General features: G+C 56.5%; 3 protein-coding genes across 3 annotated transcripts in view; 2 read left to right on the top strand and 1 right to left on the bottom strand.

Annotated features, from left to right (window-relative positions):
- CSNK1G1 (casein kinase 1 gamma 1) overlaps positions 1 to 15369 on the top strand; it is a 102989-nt gene extending 87620 nt beyond the window's left edge. The window contains exons 12-14 of the mRNA XM_083870790.1: positions 3227 to 3334; positions 6592 to 6698; positions 11867 to 15369. Of these exons, the coding sequence (XP_083726916.1) occupies positions 3227 to 3334; positions 6592 to 6698; positions 11867 to 11921 (270 nt within the window). The 3' untranslated portion in view covers positions 11922 to 15369. The remainder of the gene's footprint in view (positions 1 to 3226; positions 3335 to 6591; positions 6699 to 11866) is intronic.
- Positions 15370 to 18525: 3156 nt separating this feature from the next.
- On the top strand, positions 18526 to 20521 carry PPIB (peptidylprolyl isomerase B; the record flags this gene model as incomplete). Its single annotated transcript, XM_083870993.1, has 5 exons — positions 18526 to 18681; positions 19163 to 19276; positions 19399 to 19492; positions 19900 to 20084; positions 20198 to 20521. The coding sequence occupies 5 exons, from the start codon at positions 18526 to 18528 to the stop codon at positions 20318 to 20320; spliced, it is 672 nt and encodes a 223-aa protein (XP_083727119.1). The 3' UTR covers positions 20321 to 20521.
- Positions 20522 to 20635: 114 nt separating this feature from the next.
- SNX22 (sorting nexin 22) lies at positions 20636 to 24773 on the bottom strand (the record flags this gene model as incomplete). Its single annotated transcript, XM_083870648.1, has 6 exons — positions 20636 to 21119; positions 21252 to 21328; positions 21464 to 21558; positions 21634 to 21738; positions 21829 to 21912; positions 24615 to 24773. The coding sequence occupies 6 exons, from the start codon at positions 24771 to 24773 to the stop codon at positions 20977 to 20979; spliced, it is 663 nt and encodes a 220-aa protein (XP_083726774.1). The 3' UTR covers positions 20636 to 20976.
- Positions 24774 to 25267: the final 494 nt, after the last annotated feature.

Raw genomic sequence — 25267 nt, 5'->3', positions numbered from 1 at the left:
GATGTTCCTTTAAAGTCTTGAGCAAAGCATTTTTCTAAAGGAGAAAGGAAAAAAAATAAACATCTCAAGAAGTGAATTGGAGGTGTGGGTTTGGGTCTCCAGATTTAGTGGCCTAATTTTTGTTCTTGGGTGTAGTAACTGCAAAAGAAACTGTTCTCTCTTAAAATATTTGACTCCTAGTAAAAAGCTAATGTGCAATCTCCTCTTGGTAGCCTTTTCCTCCCGAAAATGAAGGGTTTTAATCAAAAATGAGTGAGCTCTTCCCCCTGTGTCTTTACTCTTGTTGTGTGATTTGGAAGCTGGTAGGAGGGTGATGAGTGTTAATGGGAACTTGATGCTCCCAAGCTGTATCAGGGAACATTTTGGTTGGATATCAGGAAAAGGCTCTTCCCCCAGAGGGGGGTCAGGCACTGAGCAGGCTCCACAGGGAATCGTCATGGCCCGAGACTGCCAGAACTCCAGGAGTGTTTGGACAATGCTCTCAGGCACGAGATGGGATTGTTGGGGTCTGTGCAGGGCCAGGAGTCAGACTGATGGTCCTTGTGGGTCACTTTCAGCTCAGAATATTCTAGAATACTCTATTCTATTCTGAATTTCACAGCACCACTTCCTTGGTGTCACCCCTTAGGTTGTGTTGGGCTCAGCTCAAGCCAGCTTCAAACCCAGTTTATCATGTACTTGGCTGTAGAGCTAAAAGAGACAAATCTGGCTCTTGTGGCTACTGGAGCCTTTCCTGGAAATTGGTTCCAGGCTCCCAGGCAGGAGCCTGCTTCTCCCAGCACTGATGTAGCTTCATTCCCTGGGCTAGTCAAGCCGTCTGATGCCATGGAAGAATAGCACTCAATATGTGCTTTCTACTAGCTCAAAAAACTTGCACCTGAAATTCTCCAGTTGTTCCTAATCTTGTGAATTACAGTAGTTAAAAAAATATTCTAAGGGAGATGCTTCTTCTTTGGATTTCACCAAGGACAAGAGGTGTAAGCAGCATCTCAGGCTGATGGGAGGAACATGTAGTGAGAATATTTGATAAATGAGACTATCTTTAGGTCCTTTCCAACACACACTGTTCTGTGATCCCATGACAAAATCACCTCTAGAGAAATAGCACTTGGTTTTGGTGCCTGGTTGGAAAAGCAGCCCCTGGGTCACTCCAGGAGGCAGTCAGAGCAAAGAGAACAATAATGGATGTTTTATGGAGGCTTTTCTTTCAATTCTCCTATTCTTTGCATGTGTTCCTGCTCTAGTTGAATGACAATTTACTTGTGATTGTTGAAGTTTTTTCTAAGGTTTCTGGAGTCTTTATCTGGGTGCACTTTCACTGCTCACAACCTGGGTTTATTCCCTGGAGCTTTTTGTTTCCTGGCAAGATCCATGGCGTCTCATTCAGCTAAGGCCTGAGGCCAACACAGATCTGTTTGTCCCACACTTGCCAGTCTTGGGAAGCATTCTTCCTTCTGGTCAGTTGCATTCATGTGTGCTGAGATCCTGCTGGGTCTTAGGTGAGCACTGGATTTGTTGTCATCAAATCTGGCTGACTGTCTTGGTTTGAAAGACAGGTGTCTGCCAAGAGAGGTGTGAACCTGACTTGAAATGGAAAAAATATGACCCCCTTTACTCTGAATTATTATAACTTTGAAATTAAGGGTTTTTCAGCAGAGATATGGGAAAAGGATTAACAGTTCTTTACCAGTACGTGTGACAAGACAAACAACCGACCCCAGTTGCAGCTGCAGCGCTGTCCCCAGGGTGCAGTTCTGGGCACGGCCAGCAGGGGCGCTGGGGGCTCCCAGCCGGGCGGGGCGGGTGCGATGGTCCCCCCGCGCTGCAGGGGGCGCTGTGCGCGGGCTCAGCCCCCTCTCCCGCACACGGGACTGAAATGCAGGACAGAGAGAGGTTTGGGGCTGCAGCAGGAACCTCAGAGCGGCGGCTGGGCTGGCTGGGAGGAGCAGACCCCAGAGCAGTAAGTGAAATGTATCAGGAACTCCACAACCATAGCAGGGGTCCCGGGGTGTCCCGTGTAGTGAAAAATCCAAGGTGGCGGGGCTGGGCAGTGGCAGCCAGGCTCCTGAACACAGCCACGAGAGGCTCCTCTGGAGGGGGAAGGGGCTGCGGGTCCCAGATTTCCCCTGAGGTACTTGAGTAGATGTGAGGGTCCTTCATAGTGAGGTTGGGTTCCAGTAGGGTCCCAGTCTTACAAGCAAAGGCTCACCCACAGTAAGGAGGAAGCAGTACAGGGCTGGGCTCCCAGCACTGGCAGTGAATTCTCCCCACAGTAAACAAGAGCTCAACCCTTCTCCCCCAGTCCAGCTGGGAGCTGCACCCCACTCCATCTCCCCCCTAAAATCTCGAGGGAACTCTGCCCTTCCCAAGAGAAAAGCCCTCAGGTGAGAGATTAGCCAGCTGCACCCTTCCCCCTCCTGCCAGCCACATCTTTTGTTCTCTTAAGTATGGGTAGTTATTGTTTCTTAGCAACAGATGGGACAAAATTCTATGAGAGAAAGAAACAAAATGAAAAGCCCTAACCCCCAACAGTGACCCACGGAGCTTCAAGTGCAAGTGCAAAGTGATCCTTCTAAGCAAACATATGAAGTTCTAATACTTTAAGTCATCTGAAATTTTCATCTGTTAGGGGCAAAGAGGAAACTTGTTAGCCAAACCTTCTTATCTACTTTTCTGCAGAAACCCAAAAAGCCCCCAACCCTCTCTCCAGTCAAGCAGGTGTGGATGTTTTCTTCTGCACTGCACAGGTGAATCGGTGTGTGGAACTACCTTTGGGTGAAATGAAACGTTTGGCTTTGGTTTATGTTCTAAATTTTAATTTAAAAATATGTATTTGAGGGAGGTTGAGCTTGTGAATCCCGTCCTGCTGCCGTGCCAAGTGCTTTGGTGTGTGTGGCCTGACAGACATAGTAAAATACTATCAGTGTAATTGTGGCTGTGCTGAAATCCATGGAAATGAAGCTGTTGTGAAGAAATTATTTCCAGAATAGATTTTTCCTTTCATACAGCAGCTAGAGATGAAATCCACTCCACAGTGGATCACTGCAGCCACCGTGGAAGTAAATAATGAGGTGCACTTGGTAAAGGGGAATTTTAGCACAGCTAAAAGTGTAAATGCCTTGCTTTCTGCAAAGAAACTAACTCACTAACCAACACACCTTTATTTCTTCTCCTTATTCACCTTTTGCCCTCCCTTCTGTTTCTTTCATGCTCCTGAACCAAGCAGGCGTCGTCGGATCGCCGAGGAGAGTGGGAGATCCAGCCGAGCCGGCAGACAAATACCTCGTACTTGACATCTCATTTGGCTGCAGATCGACATGGAGGATCAGTGCAGGTACCTCTTCCTTCTGTTGTGTGCAGCCTTTCTGTTAAACCCCCTGAATTTTTCTCAAATTGCAGCAATGTTGTGGTCAGGAGAGCAGTTTCACTGGTCCTGTCCCAAATGTCATGCTCAAGCCACAGTTTGGGAAGGACCAAAGCTGTGATGGCCAACACCATGACTTTTACTGTTTCAACAAAAATTTTTAAGCTGTTTTGAACCCAGATTTGTTAAACTGAAGACAGAAAGGAGGGGCATTAGTAGGTCTGGTCTATAATGTACTCTCTACCCTGTTTTGGAGGTGCTCTAGGGCAGTACAGGCAGCTGAAGTACAGTCCCCATTAATGTTAGGAAAAGAGTTGAGCTGTTCCAAAGCTCAAAGATCACCACCACTTTGAGGGCACGGTGGGCACAAGATGGATCCCCAGAGGGTTGCCCTGGAGGATGAGCAGAGGATATGCAACAGACAGTGTTGTAGCTGACACTACCAGTGTATTTAAATTCCTGAAAACTTCCTGTTCGTGAAGCCCTACCTGTCATGGTTGTCACTCAGGCTCGCCGAGGGACCTTCTGGCACCAAAGCCAGAGTGAACTGGCTGGACAAGCTGGAGAGTCATCCAAGCAAACAAAAACTCTGCTATCGCTGCCTCTTTGGCAGAGCTTTGCTGAGAGAGCTGGCTCTGCTGTCAGACACAACACCCTGAACATTGGCTCTGGTGAAATGGGAAATCAGTGCTTGGAGCAGGACAGAGCTCAGCCAAGGAGGCAGGTAGTGCAGGATGTCCCTTAGAAAAATTAAGATTAGACTGACATTTTTACTTGCTCCTGATACTTAGTTTGGTTTAATGGGCTTTGGATTCCACGGTCCTCTTTTAATTTAAAGATATTTTACTGAGTAACAGAGAAACAAAGATGAGGAGGATCTGATGAATGTGTAGCTCTGCTCTCAGATGTGAGCAGAAAGTACTGAATGGAGTCAGGGTGTGGAGCATGAGGTTGTTGCAATGACAATCTGGTTTGTGGGAATGTGAAACAGGACCACAGGGAGGAAAAGGCATGGGGAGGAGTGTGGAAAGATCACTCAGTCTGATCATGGAGGCCTTCTCTACCCTGACTGGCTGCTAGGAGAAGCCTCCCCAGGGACAGGGCTGCTAGCACAGCATGTACAGCTCTTATAGGAATCTTTCATCTCGTGTATAACATATGTTGAGGCCCAAATAAAAATCAGATTGATCCCTCTCAGTGAGGGGAATGTTTCCTTATGACAGCAGCACTGAAACAGCCCTAAGAATCTGACGGGAAGAGTTGCCAACCTGAGCAGTTTACATGCTCCTTGTGCCTCTGTAAGCACTAAAATTCTGCTTATCTGCAGTTGAGAACAGGAAATGTGCTGTGTGTGGCTTCTAAACTGCAGAGGCTGGAATTGTTCCTCAGCAGATACCCCAGCTCATGCTGGACCTTGACAGGTCAGCACCTTTGAATCACCATTCCCTTTAAGGCAGAATTTGCCACATGCAGATGAAGTGTAGGCATGTAAAAAGTGAGGAGGAAAATCAAAATCTTTTGTAAAATGGAATTTAACAAGTAGCTGAACAAAGTGTGGGAAGAACTCTGGAAACAGTGCTCTTCAGATCTGTATGGGAAGCATGGGGGTCTGGAGAACCCAGGGCAGCCCCGGCACGATGAGTAAGGGGAGTTGTCAGTCAAGGAGAGCACTGTGTGAGCGGAGTTCTGACCTGTCCTGGCAGAGCCCAGGAGGCCTGATTGGCAGAAACAGCAGCTCCTGGTAAGACTGAAGTGTTCAAAATTAGCGTGATGTGCTGACTGGGGGATATCTGTCCAAGGGCTTCCTCCCCTTCATCCCTGGTGGTCAGATCGTCCAGGAGTTCTGGGTACCACCCCTACCCCCATCCTATAGGAGAAGCCTCCTTTTACCTTGTAGAAAGGCTAAGAGGAGAAACAGGGTGGGGAAAACAAGCGTCCTTACAGCTCTGGAGCCAAGAGCAGCTCCCAGTTTTCACAGCAAGGTGCAGGAGCCTGTCTAACATCCAAGTGAAGCACAGAAGTGTCAGCCGAACTTTTCGTCTCATGCAGGATGCTTTGGGGGTTGTCATAGTAATGGAGGAGTGATGGAGTTACCCAGAAAATTATGTGGATTTCTTGGTTTGAAAGACACGTGTCTGCCAAGGAAGGTGGGAACCTCCATTGGAATGGAAAACATGACTCTCTTCCTTCTGAATTATTATAACTTTGAAATTAAAGGGCTTTCAGGCAGAAATATGGGAAAAGGATTAACAGTTGTTTACTAGTATGTATATGTGTGACCAGACAAACAAACAGCCCCGGCAGGAGCCCCAGACAGAAGCAGGACCCCAGTCCCAGCTGGCTCCCGGTGTGCAGTTCCGGGCACGGCCAGCAGGGGCGCTGGGGGCTCCGGGCCAGGCTGGGCGGGTGCGATGGTCCCCCCGCGCTGCAGGGGGCGCTGTGCGCGGGCTCAGCCCCCTCTTCTTCTCCTCACATGGTAATGGCGGGCGGGCAGAAGGGGTAAAAAAGGGCTTCCTTTACAAACCCACAGAGGCAGCCGGTCCTGATGCCTCTCCAGATGCTGAAATGGGCTGCAGCCGGAACCTCAGAGTGGGGCAGAGGCAGACACCACCTTGGGGTGACAAACAAAACGTAGCAGAAACTGCAGCCATAGCAGCAGCTGTGGGGTGTCCCTGCAGGCACTGGGTGCTGGGTTAAAGTGTAGCAAAAAGTGTAGAAAACAACTGTGCTGGGCAGTGATGGTCAGGTTCCTGCAAGCAGCTGCCACACACAGCCAAGAGATGCACCCTCTGGGAAGGGGGAGGCCTCAGGATCCTGTTTTTTCCCCTGAGGCACCAAACAGATGGTGAGGGTCCTTTCCAGGGCGATCCGATGTTAATGAGGTCCCAGTTAAACGGCTGCTCTTACAAGCAAAGGCTCACACACTTTAAGGAATAAGCAGAACAGGGTCTGGCCTCCACAGTGGCAGTGAATTCTCCCAGAGGGGCCTCTTGATGCCAAGTCATGTGCTGGGCACAGGAATGTGAGTTAGGGAGCACCCACACAGGCCCCTGCCTGCTGCTCTGCTTTGGCTGCGCCAGCCTGGAGACTACAAGGCACTCACAAACTCAGCAGCCTCCTGAGAGGGTGCAGAGAGACAGCAGCAAATGGGTATTCATCAGATTCCCCTTTCCTTCAGCAGCCTTTGCCAGGGAGCCTCACTAATGAGGTGTTCCTTTGTGTTGCAGGTGGTGAGCTCAACCAATGGGGAGCTGAACGTGGATGACCCAACAGGAGCACACTCCAACGCACCCATCACAGCACAGGCGGAGGTGGAGGTGGTGGAGGAAGCTAAGTACGTTCGCTTTACAGCAGGCTTTCCACTGGGTGGCCATTATCCTTCTCCTGGGAAGCAAGTGGGGACATTTTTCTGTGGCAAAGTCCTCACTGCTCATGTCCCATGCCCTTTTCCTTGCATATTGCTGCTTTTGTGCATGGTGCCTTCAGTGCTGCTGCTGCTGCTGCTTCTCTTTGACACTTGTCATGCCTGGAGAACATAACTCTTACTCAGAGCATGTATAGACATTTCAGTAGCACAGATACCAAAATACCAGGAGCTGATCTCAGGAATCCCTGTGAGCATCCCCCATTGCAGAGGGAGAACACTCTGTGCTCTCGTGCTGAGAGTGTAGGAGTAGCTTGAGCACAGCTCAGCAAAGAGATCATTGGTCTGAGAGTTGTCACTTCATTTCTGGCTGTGAGAGGTGGGTGCCAGGTATCCTGAACAGTCTGGAAGTAACTCTTGCAGGGATGGATAGTTCTCCCTGGGGTTTCTCTTGGTCCAGCCCTGAGAAGCTGAGTGAGAGGAACCAGAAGCAGCTTGTGGAGGAGAAAGTGCTCCCTGTAAGCTGACCTCTCCTATAGCTTTTGGTCAGATGTGAGAACTGCTGTCAGAGCTGCTGCTTTGACCATTTTGGCTCCTCTCCTGCATCTGGCACCATCATGTCACCTTTTGCACCTTCTCACCACCTCTGAACTAAACCAGGACCTGTCACTGCAGGGTCACCACAGAGTTCTGGCAGTCCCCAAGCGAGGAGCCAACAGGCCTGGGGCTACCTTTGAACTGGTCAGTGCTGAGACATGGCCCAACTGCCTGGTTTTTATTTGACTGGGTGGTACTGGTGCCACTTGTCCCCCACTGTGTGCCTCAACCTTTGCAGGCACTTCTGTATGAAGAGAAAAAGTGGCAGATGTGAGGAAGGGTGTATGGATGGAAAAGGTCCCTGGGTATGTGTCATCTGTGCTGATTGTCCTGAAGGTCTTCTGCTCTCTGTTCCCCAGTCCTTTGGGAATTCCCCAGTTCCTTGGGAAGCATGTGTGTGGGATCTTGCTCACTGGTAGCTGGCCTGGCCTTGATCCCAGCAGCCACAGACACACCTTCTCCTCCCAGCCCAAGAGGCCTTGGATTTGGTGCAGGCTCCTCATCAAGCTGGGAGGGTTGGGGAGATCTTGAGGAGCAACTTCCAGAGTGGGCAACATTCCTCTTAGATATGGGTTGTGTGGCCAGCAGACCACCAGCTTGGCATTGTGGGCTCTGAAGGGGGTCCCCTTCTAGGATGGGGCAGATTGTCATCCTCAACAGTTCTGATCCAACATCCCAGTGCAAGGAAGATCCAGGAACATCTCCAGCCCATGTTTGTGCATTGAGGCCAGGTCCAGCCCTCACTCTGTGTACACTGGAGACATCAAGCCAGGTGGAAGGAGCTGTGCCACCCAGGCCCTATCCCACAGCACCTGGAGCTGTCCTGTCTCTCTCTAGCCCTTGTTTGTGTGCTCCCAGATTGGTTTTGGAGGTGCTGGGAAGCAGAGCATAAGCTGCTTTGCACTGACAGGTTTGGGGTCTCTTGTAATTGCCAAGCATAGATCTCTTCATTCTCCTTGCCACAGGGAGGGCTTTGTCTTTCTTTACATCTCTGATCCCAAATCCCCTCGGGCACATGAGAAGGGCAAAGAACTTCGGGATTCTGCTCTGGAGAAAAGGTGCCAGAGAGAGCTGGCAGGAGCTGGAGCTGGGCTCTGTGTTTTGAGATGGTGTGCAGCAGTGGGATGGGCTTTCCCTGGCACTCCACAGGCAGAGCCGTGCAATGCTTCTGCTTGGAGCGTGCTGGAGAAAAGCTCCGGATTCTGGCAGTGGATGTCGCTGGAGGGCAGGTCCCAGGTGTAGACCCATCATCAGGCCCTTCTGCTGCTGGAGCTGCAGGGGACAAGAGCTGCTGGTGGCCTGGAGCCCCAGATAAGAACCAGAGAGGTCTGATGCCTCCGTGGAGAATGGGTGTTTGTCAGAGGCCTGGCACCCAGGGCAGAGGTGTCGAGGGCAGTGGTGTGAGTGCTGGGGCGGGCGGCGGGCAGGCCTGGTGTGTGTCTGCCGCTCTGCACTGCATGTTTGCATGGCTGCAGTGACTCGCTTCCATCCCACCTCTGTGAACTAATCGCTCTTTCTTCCTTTCTGTGTTTTTTCTCTATACTCTCTGTAGCTGCCTGAAAATGCTCAACTTGTGGTGAGTCCCTCTCTCCAGTCCACATGCAAGGGGGAGCGGACCAGACTAGACTGGGGTTGGCAAAACCAAACCCACCAAATGCTAAAAAAGCACAAAGTCAAAGCCAACCCAGAGCTGTTTTGATTTTAGGACCATTTGCAATATTGGGGAGGGCATGGGCTGTGTCTGACCAGCCACACTAGGCTGAGGGATTTGGCTGATCTCTGAATGAATGGATGCAAAATCGGATTTTAATCCTTTCCTATTTGGCTTTCCATCTCCCCCAAACGTTTATGTCCCTGAGCAGATGATGCCTGATGGAGTTGGGCAGAGTCGGGCCTAGGCTGGCTGAGCCTCTTGCAGGAATTCCTCACACAGACGGTTACAAAAGAAAAACCCTGAACTGGGTGTTAAGAAGAGGGGCCAATTGCTTCCTTGGAAAGTCTCCTCTTGGAGAAGCACAAGCCAGAGAGGATGGAATGACAAGGTCAGGGAGTTCTCATTAGAGGCAGAGCCCCTACTCAGAGAGGGTAGGTAGGAGGTGGCTCCTTTCCAGCCAGCTGAGGTGCAGGGAAATGGGCTTCTCCAGGAAAGAAGGGGTGGAAAGGTTGGGATTAGCACTGGTCCAAGCCCAGCTTGGGGCTTTATCAGGGTTTTGAAGCTGCAGTAGTGTCCCAGTCTCAGGCTGTCCCAGGAGGTGCCCCTTGGGGAAACCATGTACCCAGTAAGTGGAGGACCAAGCAGATACTCAGATGAGTTTGTAGGTTCCAGGGTGGGCTGATGGGGGGAAATTGCCACAGATTTTGCAAGGGGACCAAGCCTGTGTGTGGCGAGGAATGTCCTTGTTGGATGGGAGACTGACTCTGCCCTGCTCTCCATAGGCATCGCCTCCAGTACCTCTGGCATCTCTGGCTTCTCTGTATGTCGTAGTCTGGGGCTGTTCTCTTGGGCATCATCTGCATGTAGAGAGATCACGTTCTGTAATTGTCAGCCTGCCTTATCCTTTTATTTTGGTGTTTTGCCTCTGCCTGTCTGAACCCTTCCCAGGACTTCCTTTCCTGAACCCTTCCCTGGACCTCTGAGTAAGAGCCTAAAAAGCCAGTCACTAGGAAAACCAGCCAGAAGTCAGTCAGCTCCCTTTGTTCAGTGCTCAAGGAGTCGAGTGCTGCTCAGCCCCTTCTTCCTTTACCCGCTGCATGCAAAACCATCACTCATGCATCCTCCATCCTCTCCCTGTGATGTCCCCCTTATTCACCATCGCACAAGCCATGAAGGAAGGTGGCTAATGTGGGAGAGAAATTCTGCAATGGGCTAAAGCAGGAGATGGAGGCAGATGGCCCGGGACAACAGAATGCCAGAGCAGTCCTGGGGTGGGGGTTCCAGCTTGGGACAGGAGTGCTGAGGTGGCAGACAAACACCTCAAGGTGGGTGGGCAGCAATGGAGGTATCACTTGACATGCAAGGACAAAATGGCTTTGTATTTCTCCTCATCCCACCACCAAACTGGGCCTGTCCAGGAGCCTAGAGACAAATCATGGACATCAGTCCGTGCAGTGGGAGGGATCCCTCCTCTCGGGGGGCTGTGGGAGCTCTCCATGTCGCAGGGAGAGTTGTTTGTTCTCCCAAGTAGTTGATCTGTGCTGGCAGGCTCAGCTCATGGCAGGTTGTGCTCACCCATTGCTTTTGCACCCCAGGGTGAGACCTGTGCACCCAGGGACAAGTACCCAGGTGAGAGTTCCTCCAGTTCTGAGAGGACAGGGGTGTAAAGCTGACATTCCATGAAGGACCCAGTGAAAAATAGTTTGGAGAAGATGTTGGAGTGGCTTGGAATGTTTTTAGCCTACAACAGACGGTTGTAGGAAAAAAAGGTCTTTGCATCCTCATGTTTGCCTGCCAGAGCTCAGGGAGCATTTGAACAACATTCTCAGGCACATGGCTGGATTCTTGGGGCTGTCCTGTGCAGAGACAGGAGTTGGACTCGATGATCCTTGTGGGTCTCTTCCAACTCAGGATCTTCTAGACTTGGTGGTCTACTCTGATTGCTTATCCAGGCATCCCTTCCAGCAGCCTGAAAGAGCAGTCTACCAGCATCACCCAGGCTTCTCCAGGGATGGCTGTCCCAGCAGATGGAGAAAGACATGGCTTGGGAGCACTCATACAGATGTGCAGAGCAGTCCTGACAGTGGGCTGAGGGTAGAAAGGTAGATACATGTTCAACACCAAGGAATTCTGTAGGGAGCCAGGAGGAGTATAGGACAACTGCTCCCAGTGTATCCCACAGGGAACCCACCGCTCCTCACGGTTCAGCTGCGTTGGGCGTTCCTCTCCCCACCTCAGCCTCCACTCTCCATCCTTCTTGCTTCCCCTAATCCTGTGCACCACCCTCAAATCAGATGGGGGAAGAAGCAGGGGTTCTGCATCCCAGCACTGAGTGATTGATCCAGGGTGGAACCTCTGGTGATCGTGAAAGGTTCAGTAAAGAAACCTGGTCCCTGAGCCGAGGTCTCTTTGGAACTTGTGTTTTTTTAGTGAACAGTAGTGAAAACCGTGTGTCTTGTGGCTGGGAAAAGCAGTCAGAGCTCACCATCCCAGTCCACTTCCTCTGGGGTGGGACAGAGGGAGTGGAGCACCTGGGTCCCTGTTCTACCGCTTTCCCAGATGGCTCCTTGTGTTCCAGTGGAGCCTGGGAGGGAGAAGCCCAGCTGGGAGGGAGAAGCCTGGCCAGCACTCTGGAGGCTGGCAGTGGGACAACCCAGCTAGCCATGGCTGGTCTCCCAGTCTGGGCTGGTGCTGTCATCCACCCACCAGCACCTGCCCCCTGTCCAGCAGTGTGCTGGGGCCCAGGCCAGGTGGGCAGAGGTGCTGTTGCATGAGGACAAGTGAGGGGATGGCAGGGACATCATGGGGACATTGCTGACACATTCTGGGGACATCACAGGCTGCTGGGCGCGGGGCTGACTCTCCCTCCTTGTCCTTTGTGCCCCAGGTGCTGCTGCTTCTTTAAGAGGAAACGGAAGAAGACGGCTCAGCGTCACAAGTGACCGGTGCCTCCTGGGCCTTGCAGGAACCACCACACCTGCAGCTCCTGCCCTGTCTCACTGGAAGGGGCTTCTCTTTAGGAGGGAGGAGGAGGAGGCATAGTTGGAAGAGAGAAAAATGAAAACAAAAAAAAAAGAAAAAAAAAAAACCCAAGTGACATTTTAAACCAAAAAGAGAAGAAAACGTTCCAAAACAAACCACTCTGGGGTGGATCTGCTGAATGGTCTCCCACATTCACTCCAAGCCTGAAGCTCCTTTTGGGACCAGGACTGTGGCTGGCTCAGGTCTTGGTCGCCCTGGGAGGGGGGCTGGCTGGCTGACCCTCCTTCCCGTTGTTTACGGCGAAGGCATCGTTGACGCAAACCTGAGGACTGTGCTTAGTTCCTGCTCACTTTCCTCCCCTCCCTCCCCTGCACTCTGCTCCTCTGTCCTCCTCCCTCCTTAATTAAGTGAAGAAATTCCATAGGCTCGATTGGCTGTGGAGAGGGCAGGAGGATGCGGGGCAGGCAGGAGAGTTGCTAGGAGAAGGGCCTGACTGCTGCAGCAGGAAGAGACAGGTTCTCTCTGTGGCTCCTTGGGAACAGTTACACTGTAATGTGCAAGCTGTGAGAAATTTGCAATCTACTGTTCCAGTTAGGGTTTTTTTTCCGGCTCCCTTGACACCTCCCTCCTCTGACAGTAACAGAGCAGTGTGGATTGTTTTAAAGAAGCTGACGTCGTTGCACTTTTTATTATTTTTAGCATTTACAGATGCACATTGTATCTGTGGATCTCTGCGTGGCCACGCCAGCGCAGGCAGACATCCAGCGGGGAGGATGGTGGGGTGCACGGAAATGCCCTTGAGTGGGGATGTCCACAACGCTCGTGCCAGTCTGGGGCTCCTGACGCCCACCTTGGGCCACGCGCTGAGGAAAGCATACTTGAATTTCCAATCACCCTTCCTAGCTGCCAGTGAATGTCCTTTCCATGGTTTCCTACACCGTGCCTGACCCAGCTGGCTGGGAGACACGAGGCTGATGCCCAGCGTGGGCTGGAGGGAGCGGCATGGGCTTTGCCAAGCCAGAGAAAATTGTGCTGGTTTAAGAGGTAGATCAGGATTGAGGTTCCTGAGAAACAGCCATTTCCTGAAACGTGGGCGTTTCTCAGTGTGGGTAGCCAGGCAGCCTTCCCAAATCCCTCCTTGGGGTGGTTGGGAACCTTCTGCAAGAACACAGTAGTGGGAGCAAAGCATCCTCAGCAGGGGAGAGGATACTTCATGCCTTAACACTGACCCCATCTCCCGATGTCAGATAGGTTTGACTGGAATTGCCTTCACATCCTCTCTGTGAGCATGGGGCAGGTGCAAGTTTGCCCACACCATCCCGCTCCCAGAGCAGCCACGGTTCTCCTGCACCATTTTGAGCCAAACCAATAGCAAGGAAAGGGCTTGGGGTGCTTTGCACACTCAGAAAAACAGTGAAATCTTGCATCCAACTTCAGCATTTCCCAAACTGGAGGAGATGAGGCTGTCAGGGGTTACTGGAGAGGTGGCAGGGCTGTGGGAGAACTCAAGCAGCTTTTTGGAGGTTATAAGTAGGTTCGTTCGACTTTGTCTTTCTGTGTGTGACACCAGATCAGGCTGGAATGGTTCACTTGTCATAAACTTGGGCCTGGCTTACCCCAAAATCCTGGAGAGCATGAAGGGAGGAAAGGAAGAGACTAGATCTCATTATCATTTATTCGATTTTAATGCTAGTCTGCGTTGCTTGGAGTTCACAGAGCAACATTGCTAGGAGGTTCAGTTTCCCTGGCTGGGTAGGAGCAGGCTTAGAGGGCAGGAGATCAGCCTGGGCAGCGAGCTCTGGGCTTGCTCCTCATGCATTCCTGAGTCAGGCAGACACTGGTGTGGTGCCAGGGTGGAAAAGCCTCCCTGCTGGCCGTGATCCCTGCAGGATCCATCTCTCCTCCATTCTCTGCTGTGTTCTCTCCATGCCTTATCCCAGTGACCGCGATGGAGGCACAGAGCCCTCGGCTCATACCTGCACCTCCTTCCCCCTTAGCAAAGTGCTTTCCTCCAGCCAGGCCACGGGCCGGGGTGGGAGCAGGGCAGGAAGGGCACCCCTCACCTCCCACAGGCACACGCCAGCCCTGTCCCCTCCTGCCACAGGGAGGACACGGCCATGGGCACATTCCACCTTTCTCTTTTTCAAACTCCTCTGCTGCCAGTGGCTCCCAGAAGCTGTGTCTCTGGCACAGGCATTCCTCTCTCTGCTGTAGGAAACCATGGTTTGGCGTCTTGGGAGGGGGGTCCAGGGGCACAGGCGCTCCCTGGGGAGCCGCCCTGCCCGCTGCCGATGGAGCTGGGCCCTGAGACACTTCCATTGCTGCCCTCCCAAGCCCCACTAAGTGCCTGTCACCAGAACTCGATTCCTTCTGCATCTCCTGCCGTGTTTGGTCATTCCTCGCTGCCTCCACTCAAGGAGCAGCTTGTAGTTGCAGCATATGTAAGTGTTTGCAGGGTGAGGGAGGGCGGGGGGGAAAGGGGCCATCTCAACAGGTTTTGTTCCTAAATGTTTTTGGTTTCTTTTGTTTCATTGTTTTTTGGGGTTTTTTTTGTTGTTTTGTTTTTGTTTTTGTTTTTTTGTTTTTTTTTTAAGTGAATGTATTTGATCGTTTAGAAACTTTCCTGACCTTGTTTTTAAGTGGGTTGGTTTGAAAGCTGTTTCATGGTGACCCACTACAGCTTCTCTCTGGAGATACGGTGTTCTTTTAATCCTACAGTGATGTGTTTGGAGGGGAGGACTGTCCCTCCACGGCATGCTGGTAATGCTCACTTGTACCAAGCCCTCTTGCACTATAATTGTACGTTGGACTCTTAAAAAAAAAAAAAAAAAAAAAAAAAAAAAAAAAAAAAAAAAAGGGCAAAGATGTGGGGTGGCTTTTTAACAAAGAAATTAAAAAAAAAGAAAAAAAATTAAAAAGAAAAAAAAAGAAAATAAAGCAGGTTACCAGCAAGTCCTGTGCTTGAGGGAACCGCTGTCCCCGGGGAGCTCGGAGGTGACAAGGAGATGCAGGCAGACTGAGCCAGCCGTGCTGTGGTAGGATGTAGGGCATTAACCTGGGCCATCTCTCCTCTCCTTGCCGGGAGCCAGGAGACCCCAGGCCAGGGGAGGGCTCCTGGGGCTCCCGGCCCACCAACGTTGCGATGCAGTCTTCTGAGGTATCAAGTGAGATGATTTTTTTTTTTTTTTTCAATAAAACATTGCACTGCTGCATTGTTCTCCATGAATAGAAGTATTTATTACCTCAGCCTGACCATGGCATTTGTGTTTTGTCTTCCTTTGGCTCTCCTGGGCACTTGTGTCACCCTCTGCTCCCCTTGGAGGGGACAGTGCTTGGGTGGGACCTTGTGGGACCTTCTCCACACTTGGTGCTTTGCAGCCGTGGGCAGTTCAGCCCTATGGCGCTCGGCCAAGGCACGGTGGCAATGATTTCCCTTCTGCCTGGGCTCACGCATTCCCACTTTACTGTCCTGGAATGCAGGATGCCTTGTCCTGAGGCGGCCCTTGGGAAGGGACCCGGGGCTGCTCCATCCCCATCTCCTCTCCACAAACACCCACGATGGAAAAGGAGGGCGAAAAGCAACACAATAAAACGTCCAAAGACCGCGCGTAGCAAAAGGGGGGGGGGGGGGGGGGGTAAACACGGAAAACAAATACAGAAAAGGTTAAAAAGGCACAAAGCGCTTGTGGCTCCCAGCTCCGCAAATCGGGGCCGCCTTTGCAGGGCCCCGGGGCTGTTGAAAAGCCCGCGCGGAGCCCGGCATTGAACTGTCGGCCCTGGGGAGGAGCTCCGAGCAGGAAACGTGCTCCTGCCGTCTGCAGAGCTCCAGTGTTCTGCGTGGAGCTGCGAGCCCAGCGGGGCTCGGGGCTTCTGCGGGATAAAACCCGCCACCGCAGTCACCGCTGGGGACACACACCCCGTGTCCCGCCGGAGCCATCGACAGGCACGGGCACAGGCACGGGCACGGGCACGGGCACGGGCACAGGCACAGTCACAGGCACAGGCACGGGCACGGGCACGGGCACAGGCACAGGCACAGGCACCGGCACAGTCACAGGCACGGGCACGGGCACGGGCACGGGCACAGGCACAGGCACAGGCACAGGCACAGGCACAGGCACAGACACGGGCACAGGCTCAGGCACAGGCACCGGCACAGTCACAGGCACGGGCACGGGCACGGGCACGGGCACAGGCACAGGCACAGGCACCGGCACAGTCACAGGCACGGGCACGGGCACGGGCACGGGCACAGGCACAGGCACAGGCACCGGCACAGTCACAGGCACGGGCACGGGCACGGGCACGGGCACAGGCACAGGCACAGGCACAGGCACAGGCACCGGCACAGGCACAGGCACGGGCACGGGCACGGGCACGGGCACAGGCACAGGCACGGGCACAGGCACAGGCACAGGCACAGGCTCAGGCTCAGGCACAGACACGGGCACAGGCTCAGGCACAGGCACAGGCACAGGCACAGGCACCGGCACAGGCACCGGCACAGGCACAGGCACGGGCACGGGCACGGGCACGGGCACAGGCACAGGCACGGGCACAGGCACAGACACCGGCACAGGCACAGGCACCGGCACAGGCACAGGCACGGGCACAGGCACAGACACCGGCACAGGCACAGGCACAGGCACGGGCACGGGCACGGGCACAGGCACAGGCACAGGCACAGGGCACAGGCACAGGGCACAGGCACAGGCACAGGCACAGGCACAGGCACGGGCACAGGCACAGACACCGGCACAGGCACAGGCACAGACACCGGCACAGGCACAGGCACAGGCACGGGCACGGGCACAGGCACCGGCACAGGCTCAGGCACAGGCACGGGCACGGGCACAGGCACCGGCTCAGGCACAGGCACAGGCACAGGCACTGGCACGGGCACGGGCACGGGCTCGGGCACGGACACAGGCACGGGCACAGGCACAGGCACAGGCACAGGCACGGGCACTGGCACGGGCACGGGCTCGGGCACTGGCACAGGCACAGGCACAGGCTCAGGCTCAGGCACAGGCACGGACACAGGCACAGGCACAGACACGGGCACAGGCACAAGCACTGGCACGGGCACGGGCACAGGCACAAGCACTGGCACAGGCACGGGCACAGGCACAGGCACAGGCACAGGGCACGGGCACGGGCACGGGCACAGGCACAGGCACAGGCACAGGCACAGGCACACCCATCCCGGCTCTTTGTTCTGTTCCCCGTGTGGCCGCGTCTTCACGGCTTAGACTGGGAGCAGTTTCAAAGTGGCTATAACATTTTTTAATAGTCTTTCCAACATGAAAAACGGGATTTAAAGGTAACTTTTCCATCGTTCGTGGGTAGAGGGAACAGGACCGGACCTGCAGACACAGGAGGTGCTGACAGGGGTCTGGAGCCCGCCAGGGGGGCGGCGGCTGCAGCAGCTGCGGGCCCTTCAGCACATTGTCTTTTTTAAAAGGAATTTCTAATAAAATGCCATGTAGGCAACGGTTTTGTGGCTAGCGTATCTTCCCCTACGGCCACTGCCCATAAAACCTGCCCAGCCTTAGAGAGAAGCCCGAATTCCTGTTAAACAGCAGGAGAGGGCAGGCTGGGAGCACACGGGACTGTCTGTTCAGCTCAGCACCATCCCTGAGGGGTCACTGCCCACGGCAGGGGTTACACGGGTAAAGCTGCCTTTGAACACAAACCAGTCTGTGATTGCAGATCCTGGAGTTGGCTGAACGTGTGGGGATTGGGCGTTCACCGGCTCTGGGTCAGTGTCAATCCCCGGAATGATAAATCTCAGAGCTGGAGATGCCGGTTCCCAGGCTCGGGGAGGGAACCTCTGAGGTTCATCTCCCTGTCAGCACGTCCCGCGACAAATTTTTGGGAACGGGAAATGAAAGCTCATGCTAAAAATGGTACATTCAAGGCTGGGAATTAAGGGGGGAAATGCCACACGAGATATCGCAGCGTGGAGCAGGTTCCAGGTACGGAAACACTTTGGTGCAGTGTCAGAGTGGGTGCGGTGCCAGGTGCCCTCAGAGGCGGTTCGGCTCTCGGCCGGCACCTCTTCAATGGCGCTGCCCAGACACGGACGCGCGGCCATTGAGCGGTCACCGGCCTCGGGCGCTCCATGTCCCCCTGCCCCGGGGGGGCCGCGGCTGCCGGTACCGGGAACGCCGCGGGCCCGGGGGACACTCCGGGGACACGCCGGGATGCGCCGAGACACAACAGGACACACCGAGACACGCCGGAACAGCAACAATAGCCGGCCTCAGCTCCCGCCCCCCGGCCGTGCCCATTGGCCGTGCCCACCCTCGGTTCCGCCCCTCTCTCGCCCTTTCCCCCTCAGTGGCCAATCATCGCGGCGCTTCGCTTCTGATTGACAGCGCCGCGGCAGCCCAGCGAGGGGCAACGTGGCATACGCCCGCGTCCCGCCCGGCCGGAAGGCGCTGCCTTCCCCCCCCTCTGTGGCCGCGGTTGGTCGCGCCCGGGCGGGCGGATCGGGCGGGCGCGCGGCGCGGGCGGTACCAAGGCGCGGGGCGGGCGGGGGAGCGCGGCGGGCGTGGCCGGATGCCGGCGGCGCGGCGGGCGCTGTGGCCGGGCTGCGAGCGGCGCAGGATGAAGGTGCTGGTGGCGGCGGCGGCGCTGGGCGCGGCCCTCCTTCTCCTGCTGCCCGCGGCCTCCCGCGCCGACGAGCGCAAGAAGGGACCCAAGGTCACCGCCAAGGTCGGGGGGGGCCCGAGGCGGGGCCGGCGGGGGCGGATTGGGAAAGATTCCGTGTGGGGGGAGCGCGCCCGGGGCCGGGGAGGCCTGGGGAGGGGAGAACTGGGGTGAGGGACCGGGATGGGTCTGGGATTGAAGGGCCCGGACGGGGAGGGTGCGGCAAGGCCCGGAGGGAGGAGGGTGCAGCGGGGGAGGGTCAGGGGCACCTGGAAGGGGAGAAGAACGGGACAGCCTGGCCCGGCTCTGGGAAAACTGAAGTGCGGGGTCCGGGGCTGAAGGCCCGGGGTGGGTGGGGATCCAGCTGCCGTGAGTGGTGAGGCTGCCAGGGGAGACCAGTCAGGGGATGGGGCACCAACCAACCTCACCTGGCCAGGTTTTGGGCCTGGGTGGAGTTGGTGAGTGGGACTTTGGGGGGTGGGTTGGCTCAGCAAGGTGAGTCAGGCTCCCCTGATCCCCTCTAACCTTCCTCTGCCCCCCCTCCAAGGTGTATTTTGACCTGCGGATCGGTGAGGAGGATGTGGGTCGTGTCGTCATTGGACTCTTTGGCAAGACAGTGCCCAAGACAGTGGACAACTTCATGGCCTTGGCCACCGGAGAGGTGAGGGGCCCTGCTGGTCTGGGCCTCACCTGCCCCTGCTCGGTGCCCTGGGGCAGGGCTGGGGCCACAGAGCTCTGGTCTGGCCCTTCGCCTCACTCCGTGTTCTCCCTCCACACCCCCAGAAAGGATTTGGCTTCAAGGGCAGCAAGTTCCACCGTGTGATCAAGGACTTCATGATCCAGGGAGGAGACTTCACCCGCGGTGATGGCACTGGAGGTAACGTGGCTGATCCAAGCCCCTGTCTTGGAGTGAGACAGCAGTTCAATTCCAGCCACTGCAGGGCTGTCCCTGGGGCCAGTGTGGAGCTGGAGCTTGGTGGAAACAAGTGGGCATGGAGCTCACAAAGACATGGGCTTGGAGAAGAGCTGAGTGCTGGGGTAACCGGGGTGCTGGGAGCCTCCTGCTCTGGTTCCTTGGCATGACATCCCTGCCCAGCTCCTGGGGTGCCTCCAGCCCCTGTCTCATGTATCCCTGTGCCATCAGTGCTAGTCCCTGCTCTGGAATGGCTCATTCCCCCACCCAGCTTGTGTTGGAGCTGCCACCACCCCTTCCCTGACATACTCCATGAGACATACAGAATTCCCTATCCCATTCCCCTGCGGCCTTTTTGACCCCACCTTTAGGAAAAAGCATCTACGGGGAGCGTTTCCCTGACGAGAACTTCAAGCTGAAGCACTACGGGCCGGGCTGGGTGAGCATGGCCAACGCCGGCAAGGACACCAACGGCTCCCAGTTCTTCATCACCACCGTGAAGACGCCGTGGCTGGACGGGAAACACGTGGTGTTCGGCAAAGTGCTGGAGGGCATGGTGAGGGATGGGACAGGGATAGGGATTGGAGCTCCAGGGAGAGCAGGGCTGGGCAGGGCATGGCCAGGCTGGCTCTGCCCACGTGCCCCACTGTCACACTCTGCTCCCCCCAGGACGTGGTGCGGAAGGTGGAGAGCACAAAGACAGACAGCCGGGACAAGCCCCTCAAGGACGTCACCATCACCGACTGTGGCACCATCGAGGTGGAGAAGCCCTTTGCCATCGCCAAAGAGTGACGGGACCAGGCCCTGCCAGGCTGTCGGGGGCTGTGGGACAGGGGCTGCCCCTGCCCTGGGGCCACTGGGTCGTGCTGTGGCCCAGTGCCCGCCCCCTCTCCTTGCTGCCTGTCAGCCAGGGGGACAGGGCACAGGCTGTTCTTCCATCACTTTTGTAAGGGAGCACATGCACCAATAAATGTGACCAAGGTGTTTTTTAAAGAGCTGCCTCTCTCCTGCCTTCAGAGGGGTGCAGAGCATTCTGCATTCCTCACCCAAATGCACCCCTTAACCTTCCAGCCCCGCTTCCAGCCTTCTTCCACATCTCACCCAACTGGGAGCAGGGCTACAGTTGGCCCTGGGTTTGCTTTGCAGAATTCCACAGCACAGCACTTTGCCAGTCAGTCAAGTCCAGATTTATTGCACCAAAGCCTGGATGCAGAGAGGTTTTCCAGCACCATTCAGCATCCAAAGGCTCATACTGCAATCCCAAGACAGCAGGGGGGATGGCAAGGTCTCCTGCTTTGCCAACAAAGGCACTTGGCATGGTGGTGGGAGAGCAGTTCCCAACATTCCTTTGGCTTCTCCCCCTGCCCCCTTGGGTTTGGTTGTCCCACCATCTCCTCGCCCCAGGCCAGCAGGGAGGAGGAGTGAGTTCCACCACAAGGATTCTTTCCTCACCACTGCATCCCTGGGTGCTGGGTGGGTGTCTGGGAACTCATCATTCCAGAGGCCTGGGGTGCTGCCTGGCCAGGGACACAGCTCAGGGGGAGGTAGAGGCCCTGCAGGACCCCACTGATGACAGCGTTGGGGAGAAGCTCTGCAAGGAAATGGGGGTGCTGTAATAGCCTGTTCTCTCCTGGGCCCCAGTAAAGGAGAAACACCTTAGGGCCCAGAAGAGCCTTTTGGAGGTTTTGGAGACCTGCTCCCTGGCCCTGCCCCTGCCCCTTACCGGTGCCATGTGGTTGCACGTAGGGATCTGAGCAGAAGCCGACCACGGGGCGCTGGGAGGGCAGGAGTCTGCTGCTGCTGTGGGAGAAGGGACATCAGCCCTCAGCCTGTCCCCACCATCTCCCACACCCTCAGGGTGCCTAACACAAGGCAGGGGGACAATCCCAGAGCCACGCAGGATAACCCTGGTGCCGGCAGAACTTATTTACTCACGGGGGGCTGCTGGCCTTGGGGCTCTGCTGGCACTGCCGCACCTTCAGGAAGTCCAGGACATCCTGGGGCAGCTCCTTGTTGTGGTTCAGTACACCCTGCAATGCTCCAGGGGGGTCAGTACCCCAAAACCCCATTCAAAACCTACCCTGAACCTGCTGTACACTCCCCACCTGCAGGTAGAGCTCCAGGCCCTGCCGGCGCTGCTCTAGCACTTTGGGCATCCAGTTGGGGACATGGCGTAGGGGGAAGTCAGGGACCTTGCAGGTCTTCTTGATCTGAGGAGGAGTGTGGGGCTATCAGGGCAGGCAACAAAGGATGAGGCCAGGCCTCCTGTGTCCCCTCCCTGCAGAGCTGGGGGCTCTTACCCGCTTGTGCAGTGCCTGGAACTCACTGTAGCGCTTGGTCACCGTGTGCCGCCGGCCATTGCACAGCACCTCCACCCGGAACACCTGCCATGGGGACAGACACTGTGGCCTCCTCATCAGCCCCAGCATCAGCATCCTTGTCATTTTCACTGTCTTCATCGCCCTCACCATCCCTCATCAGCTCCAGCCTCATCATCTTCACCATCCTCACCATCTTCATCCTCATCACACTCATCAGCCTCACCATCATCATCAGCCTCCCAGAGGAGGTGGGAGCTCCTAACTCTCACACCTGGGACACCTGGGGAGGGCACTTGGGACACTCCACCCCACTTCTCTAGGACAGGCATACCCCCATGGCCAGTGGAGGCACCATGGGGCCAGGCAGGACGCCCAAAAGCAGATGGAACACAATTCTCCCTTCCTGAGGCAAACGCAGCAAGGTGTGACATCCCAACCCCCACCAAACCCCACCAGACAGTTGGGACCCTGGGGCTGGTCAGGACCCCCAACGCCTTGGGGTGTGCAGGGACACCAGGAAGGGGCACGTGGGCAACTCAAACCAATGGGACAGAGGGAGACAACCCATCTTTCCCCTGCCTAGGAATAGTCACGGATCTCCACCCTCCTGGGGAAGGCAGGAGAACCCCTTCTTTCCCCACATGGCCAGAGGAAACCTCCAGACCAGGGTTCCCCCCACTGCACTGCCCAGGGCCAGGGGGATCCCCCAGGCCAGGGACAGCCCCAGTGTTCAAGGGTGGGCCCCTGAGGACAGATAGGCACCTCCATCCCACGTCAGACAGGAACCCTGTGGGGAACTCTGGTTCATGGGCCAGGGACTCCCATGCCCTCCCCTTCAAGGGCTTTGTGTCTCCCTTCCCAGAAAGGGATCCAGAAGGACAGCTGGGGACGTCTCCTCCTCACGGCAGATGGTCCCATCTGCCCCTCTCTCACCTGGATAGTTGAGAGCCCTGGGAGGAGCTGAGGGCTGCTGGGGACCCTCCAAGCACTTGGAGGATGTGGGGACACCCTGGTGGGCACATTAAGACCCCCCCCACACCCTCCACCATCCAGGGCAAGCAGGCACCCACATGGCCAGGGCAGAGGGGGCACCCAGAGACAGACAGGGACCCCACCAACGGGGCCAGGGGGCACCTTTGCCATTCCAGGTGTACAGAGTGCTCTGACAGGGACCTCTCAGGGGCACTTGGATCCTGCACTCCTGGGGGAAGGACACATCCCCATCCTGGGTGCACAGGGATATGACAAGGACTCCCTGGGAACAGAGGAGACACCCTCACCAATGGTGCCCCTTCTAGGGGCAGAGGGCCACTGCCTGTCCCTCCCTCTCACCCCAGCAGGGATCCCCTGGATGCAGGCAGGGACAGCCCCTCCTGGGCATTTGGGGGCACCAAGGGGGGGAACTTGGGGATATCCCACCCCCAGGGCAGTTGTGGGACACACATCCTTGGGGCAGATGGGGGTACCCAAGGATAGATAGGGACCCCATAACCCTCTGGGGTCAGAGGGGATTCCCATGGTAGAGGAAACATCCCCAATACCAAGGACAGAGAGTAACCTCTGGGCTACCCCTGGGACAAGTGGGGTTCCCCAGGGGAACACGTGGGGACCCTCAGTCCCTGGCACACGTGGAGATACTCTCCTGGGCAAGTGGGGACCCCGTGGGAGTGACAAGATCCCCAGAACAGCACCCCAGGGCAGGCAGAAAGAGCCTCCAACCCCTGGGATGTGGGGACCCCTGGGGACAAGGCAGGACCCAGGGCAAGAGGGAACCTGCAGGACAGACACTCCAGATTTCAAGGGCAGAAGGTGCCCCCAGTAGGGACCCAGGGCAGGTGGGGATCACCCAGGGATACTTGGGGACCTCCATCCCCTGAGGCTGGGACACTTCAGGGTCACCTGGGGGAAGGAGGGGACCTCCAGTCCCAGAGAAGGTGAAAGATCCTGGGGAAGGAAGAGAACCTAAACCATGAGGGCTACAGGGATCTTTTCCCCTTCCAAAGGTAGAGGGTCTGTGCTCCCACCGGCTGGGATAGGCAGAGGCCTCCACCCCCGGGGCCCTTCCCCAGCCCAAAACAATCTCACCTTGCCCCTGTCCCCCATCCCTCCTTCAGGAGCAATAGGACCCCATCGGCAGCGACCCCTGTGGAGACCTCTGCCTGGAACCCCTGGATCAGGACTCCCTGTGTCTGTCAAGGACTCTCCCAAGGGTATTTGGGGCTCTCCACCCCCAGGGCCACCCCGACCCCGGGGACAGAGGGACTCGGGGACGAACAGGACACGGAGGCGGTGGGACATGCAGAGCCCTCCAGCCCTGGGTCGGGTGGAAGCACCGCCGGGCAGGGAGAGATCCCCGGAGAGGGAGAGGCAGAAACCTCCAAACCCCGCAGGCAGCGGGGACGGGGACAGGCAGGATCCCGCACACCGGGACCGGAGACACCCTTCCGAAGGCAGGGGGTCCGTGTCTGTCGCCGGCGGGACTCCCGAGGGGACAGGCCGCGACTTCCACTGCCAGGGCACGTGGGAGACCCCGGGGCAGGAGGAGACAAATCCCCCGGGAGAATGGGGTGACCCCCGTGGGAACTCGGGGGGCTCCGGTCCGAGGGCAGCGGGGACCCGCAGACAGGGACCGGCACTCCCGGCGGGCTGGGGGACGCTTGGGGACAAACGGCGACCTCCAGTCGCCGGGGCAGAAGGAGACCCCTGACCCCCCTCCCCGCGGGCAGCCGAGCCCCCGCCCCAGCCCCGCGGAGGCCGCCCCTCACCGTGTGCGCCCGCTCGGGGCTGCGCGCCGCCGCCGGGGGCTCCGCCGCGGGGATGGAGACGGCGATGATCATGGCCCGGGGCACGGCGGGGCCGCGGGCGGGACGGGACCGGGCCGGGAACGGGGACGGGGCAGGGCAGGGACCGCCCCGGGCGCCCATGGCGGGGACAGTCCCCGACACCCCGGGGACGCTCCTGCGGCCCCGGCCCGGCGCAGGGGGAGGGAGCGGCGGGGACAGCGCGGGGACCCGGTTTACAGGGATATGGGGAAAGGAAAGAGGGAAGTCAGCCCACGTTGCCTTTTCTCTTTTTAACGCAGAAAGAGTATCGGTTTTGATAAAACGCACACGCGAGGCTGAGGAGGGGGGAAAGGGACAAAGCTACCCCCGGGTAAGGGGGGTAGGAGCACCACAGCCCTAAGAGCCCCACCATGGATTTCTGGGGAATGCCACAGAGCAGGATGGCTGGAGAGCCCCGCTGAGCTCAGATCCTAAAAACAGCTCCCGCTGGAACAGGCAGAGAGCCAAAGCCTAATCAAGAGCGGGGACAGGTGGCCAGAGTGGTGTCCAAGGTCACCTCTGTCCCGCCACAACACGGGGGAGGCTCTGCTGCTTCCCTCGCCCGCCACAGGATCCACCGTTATCCCTCCCCTCCC

Source organism: Zosterops lateralis (genome assembly GCF_965231275.1).
Source record: "Zosterops lateralis genome assembly, chromosome: 13".
In the NCBI taxonomy this organism is placed as follows: Eukaryota; Metazoa; Chordata; class Aves; order Passeriformes; family Zosteropidae; genus Zosterops; species Zosterops lateralis.
This window is presented reverse-complemented; position numbering and strand designations above follow the sequence as displayed.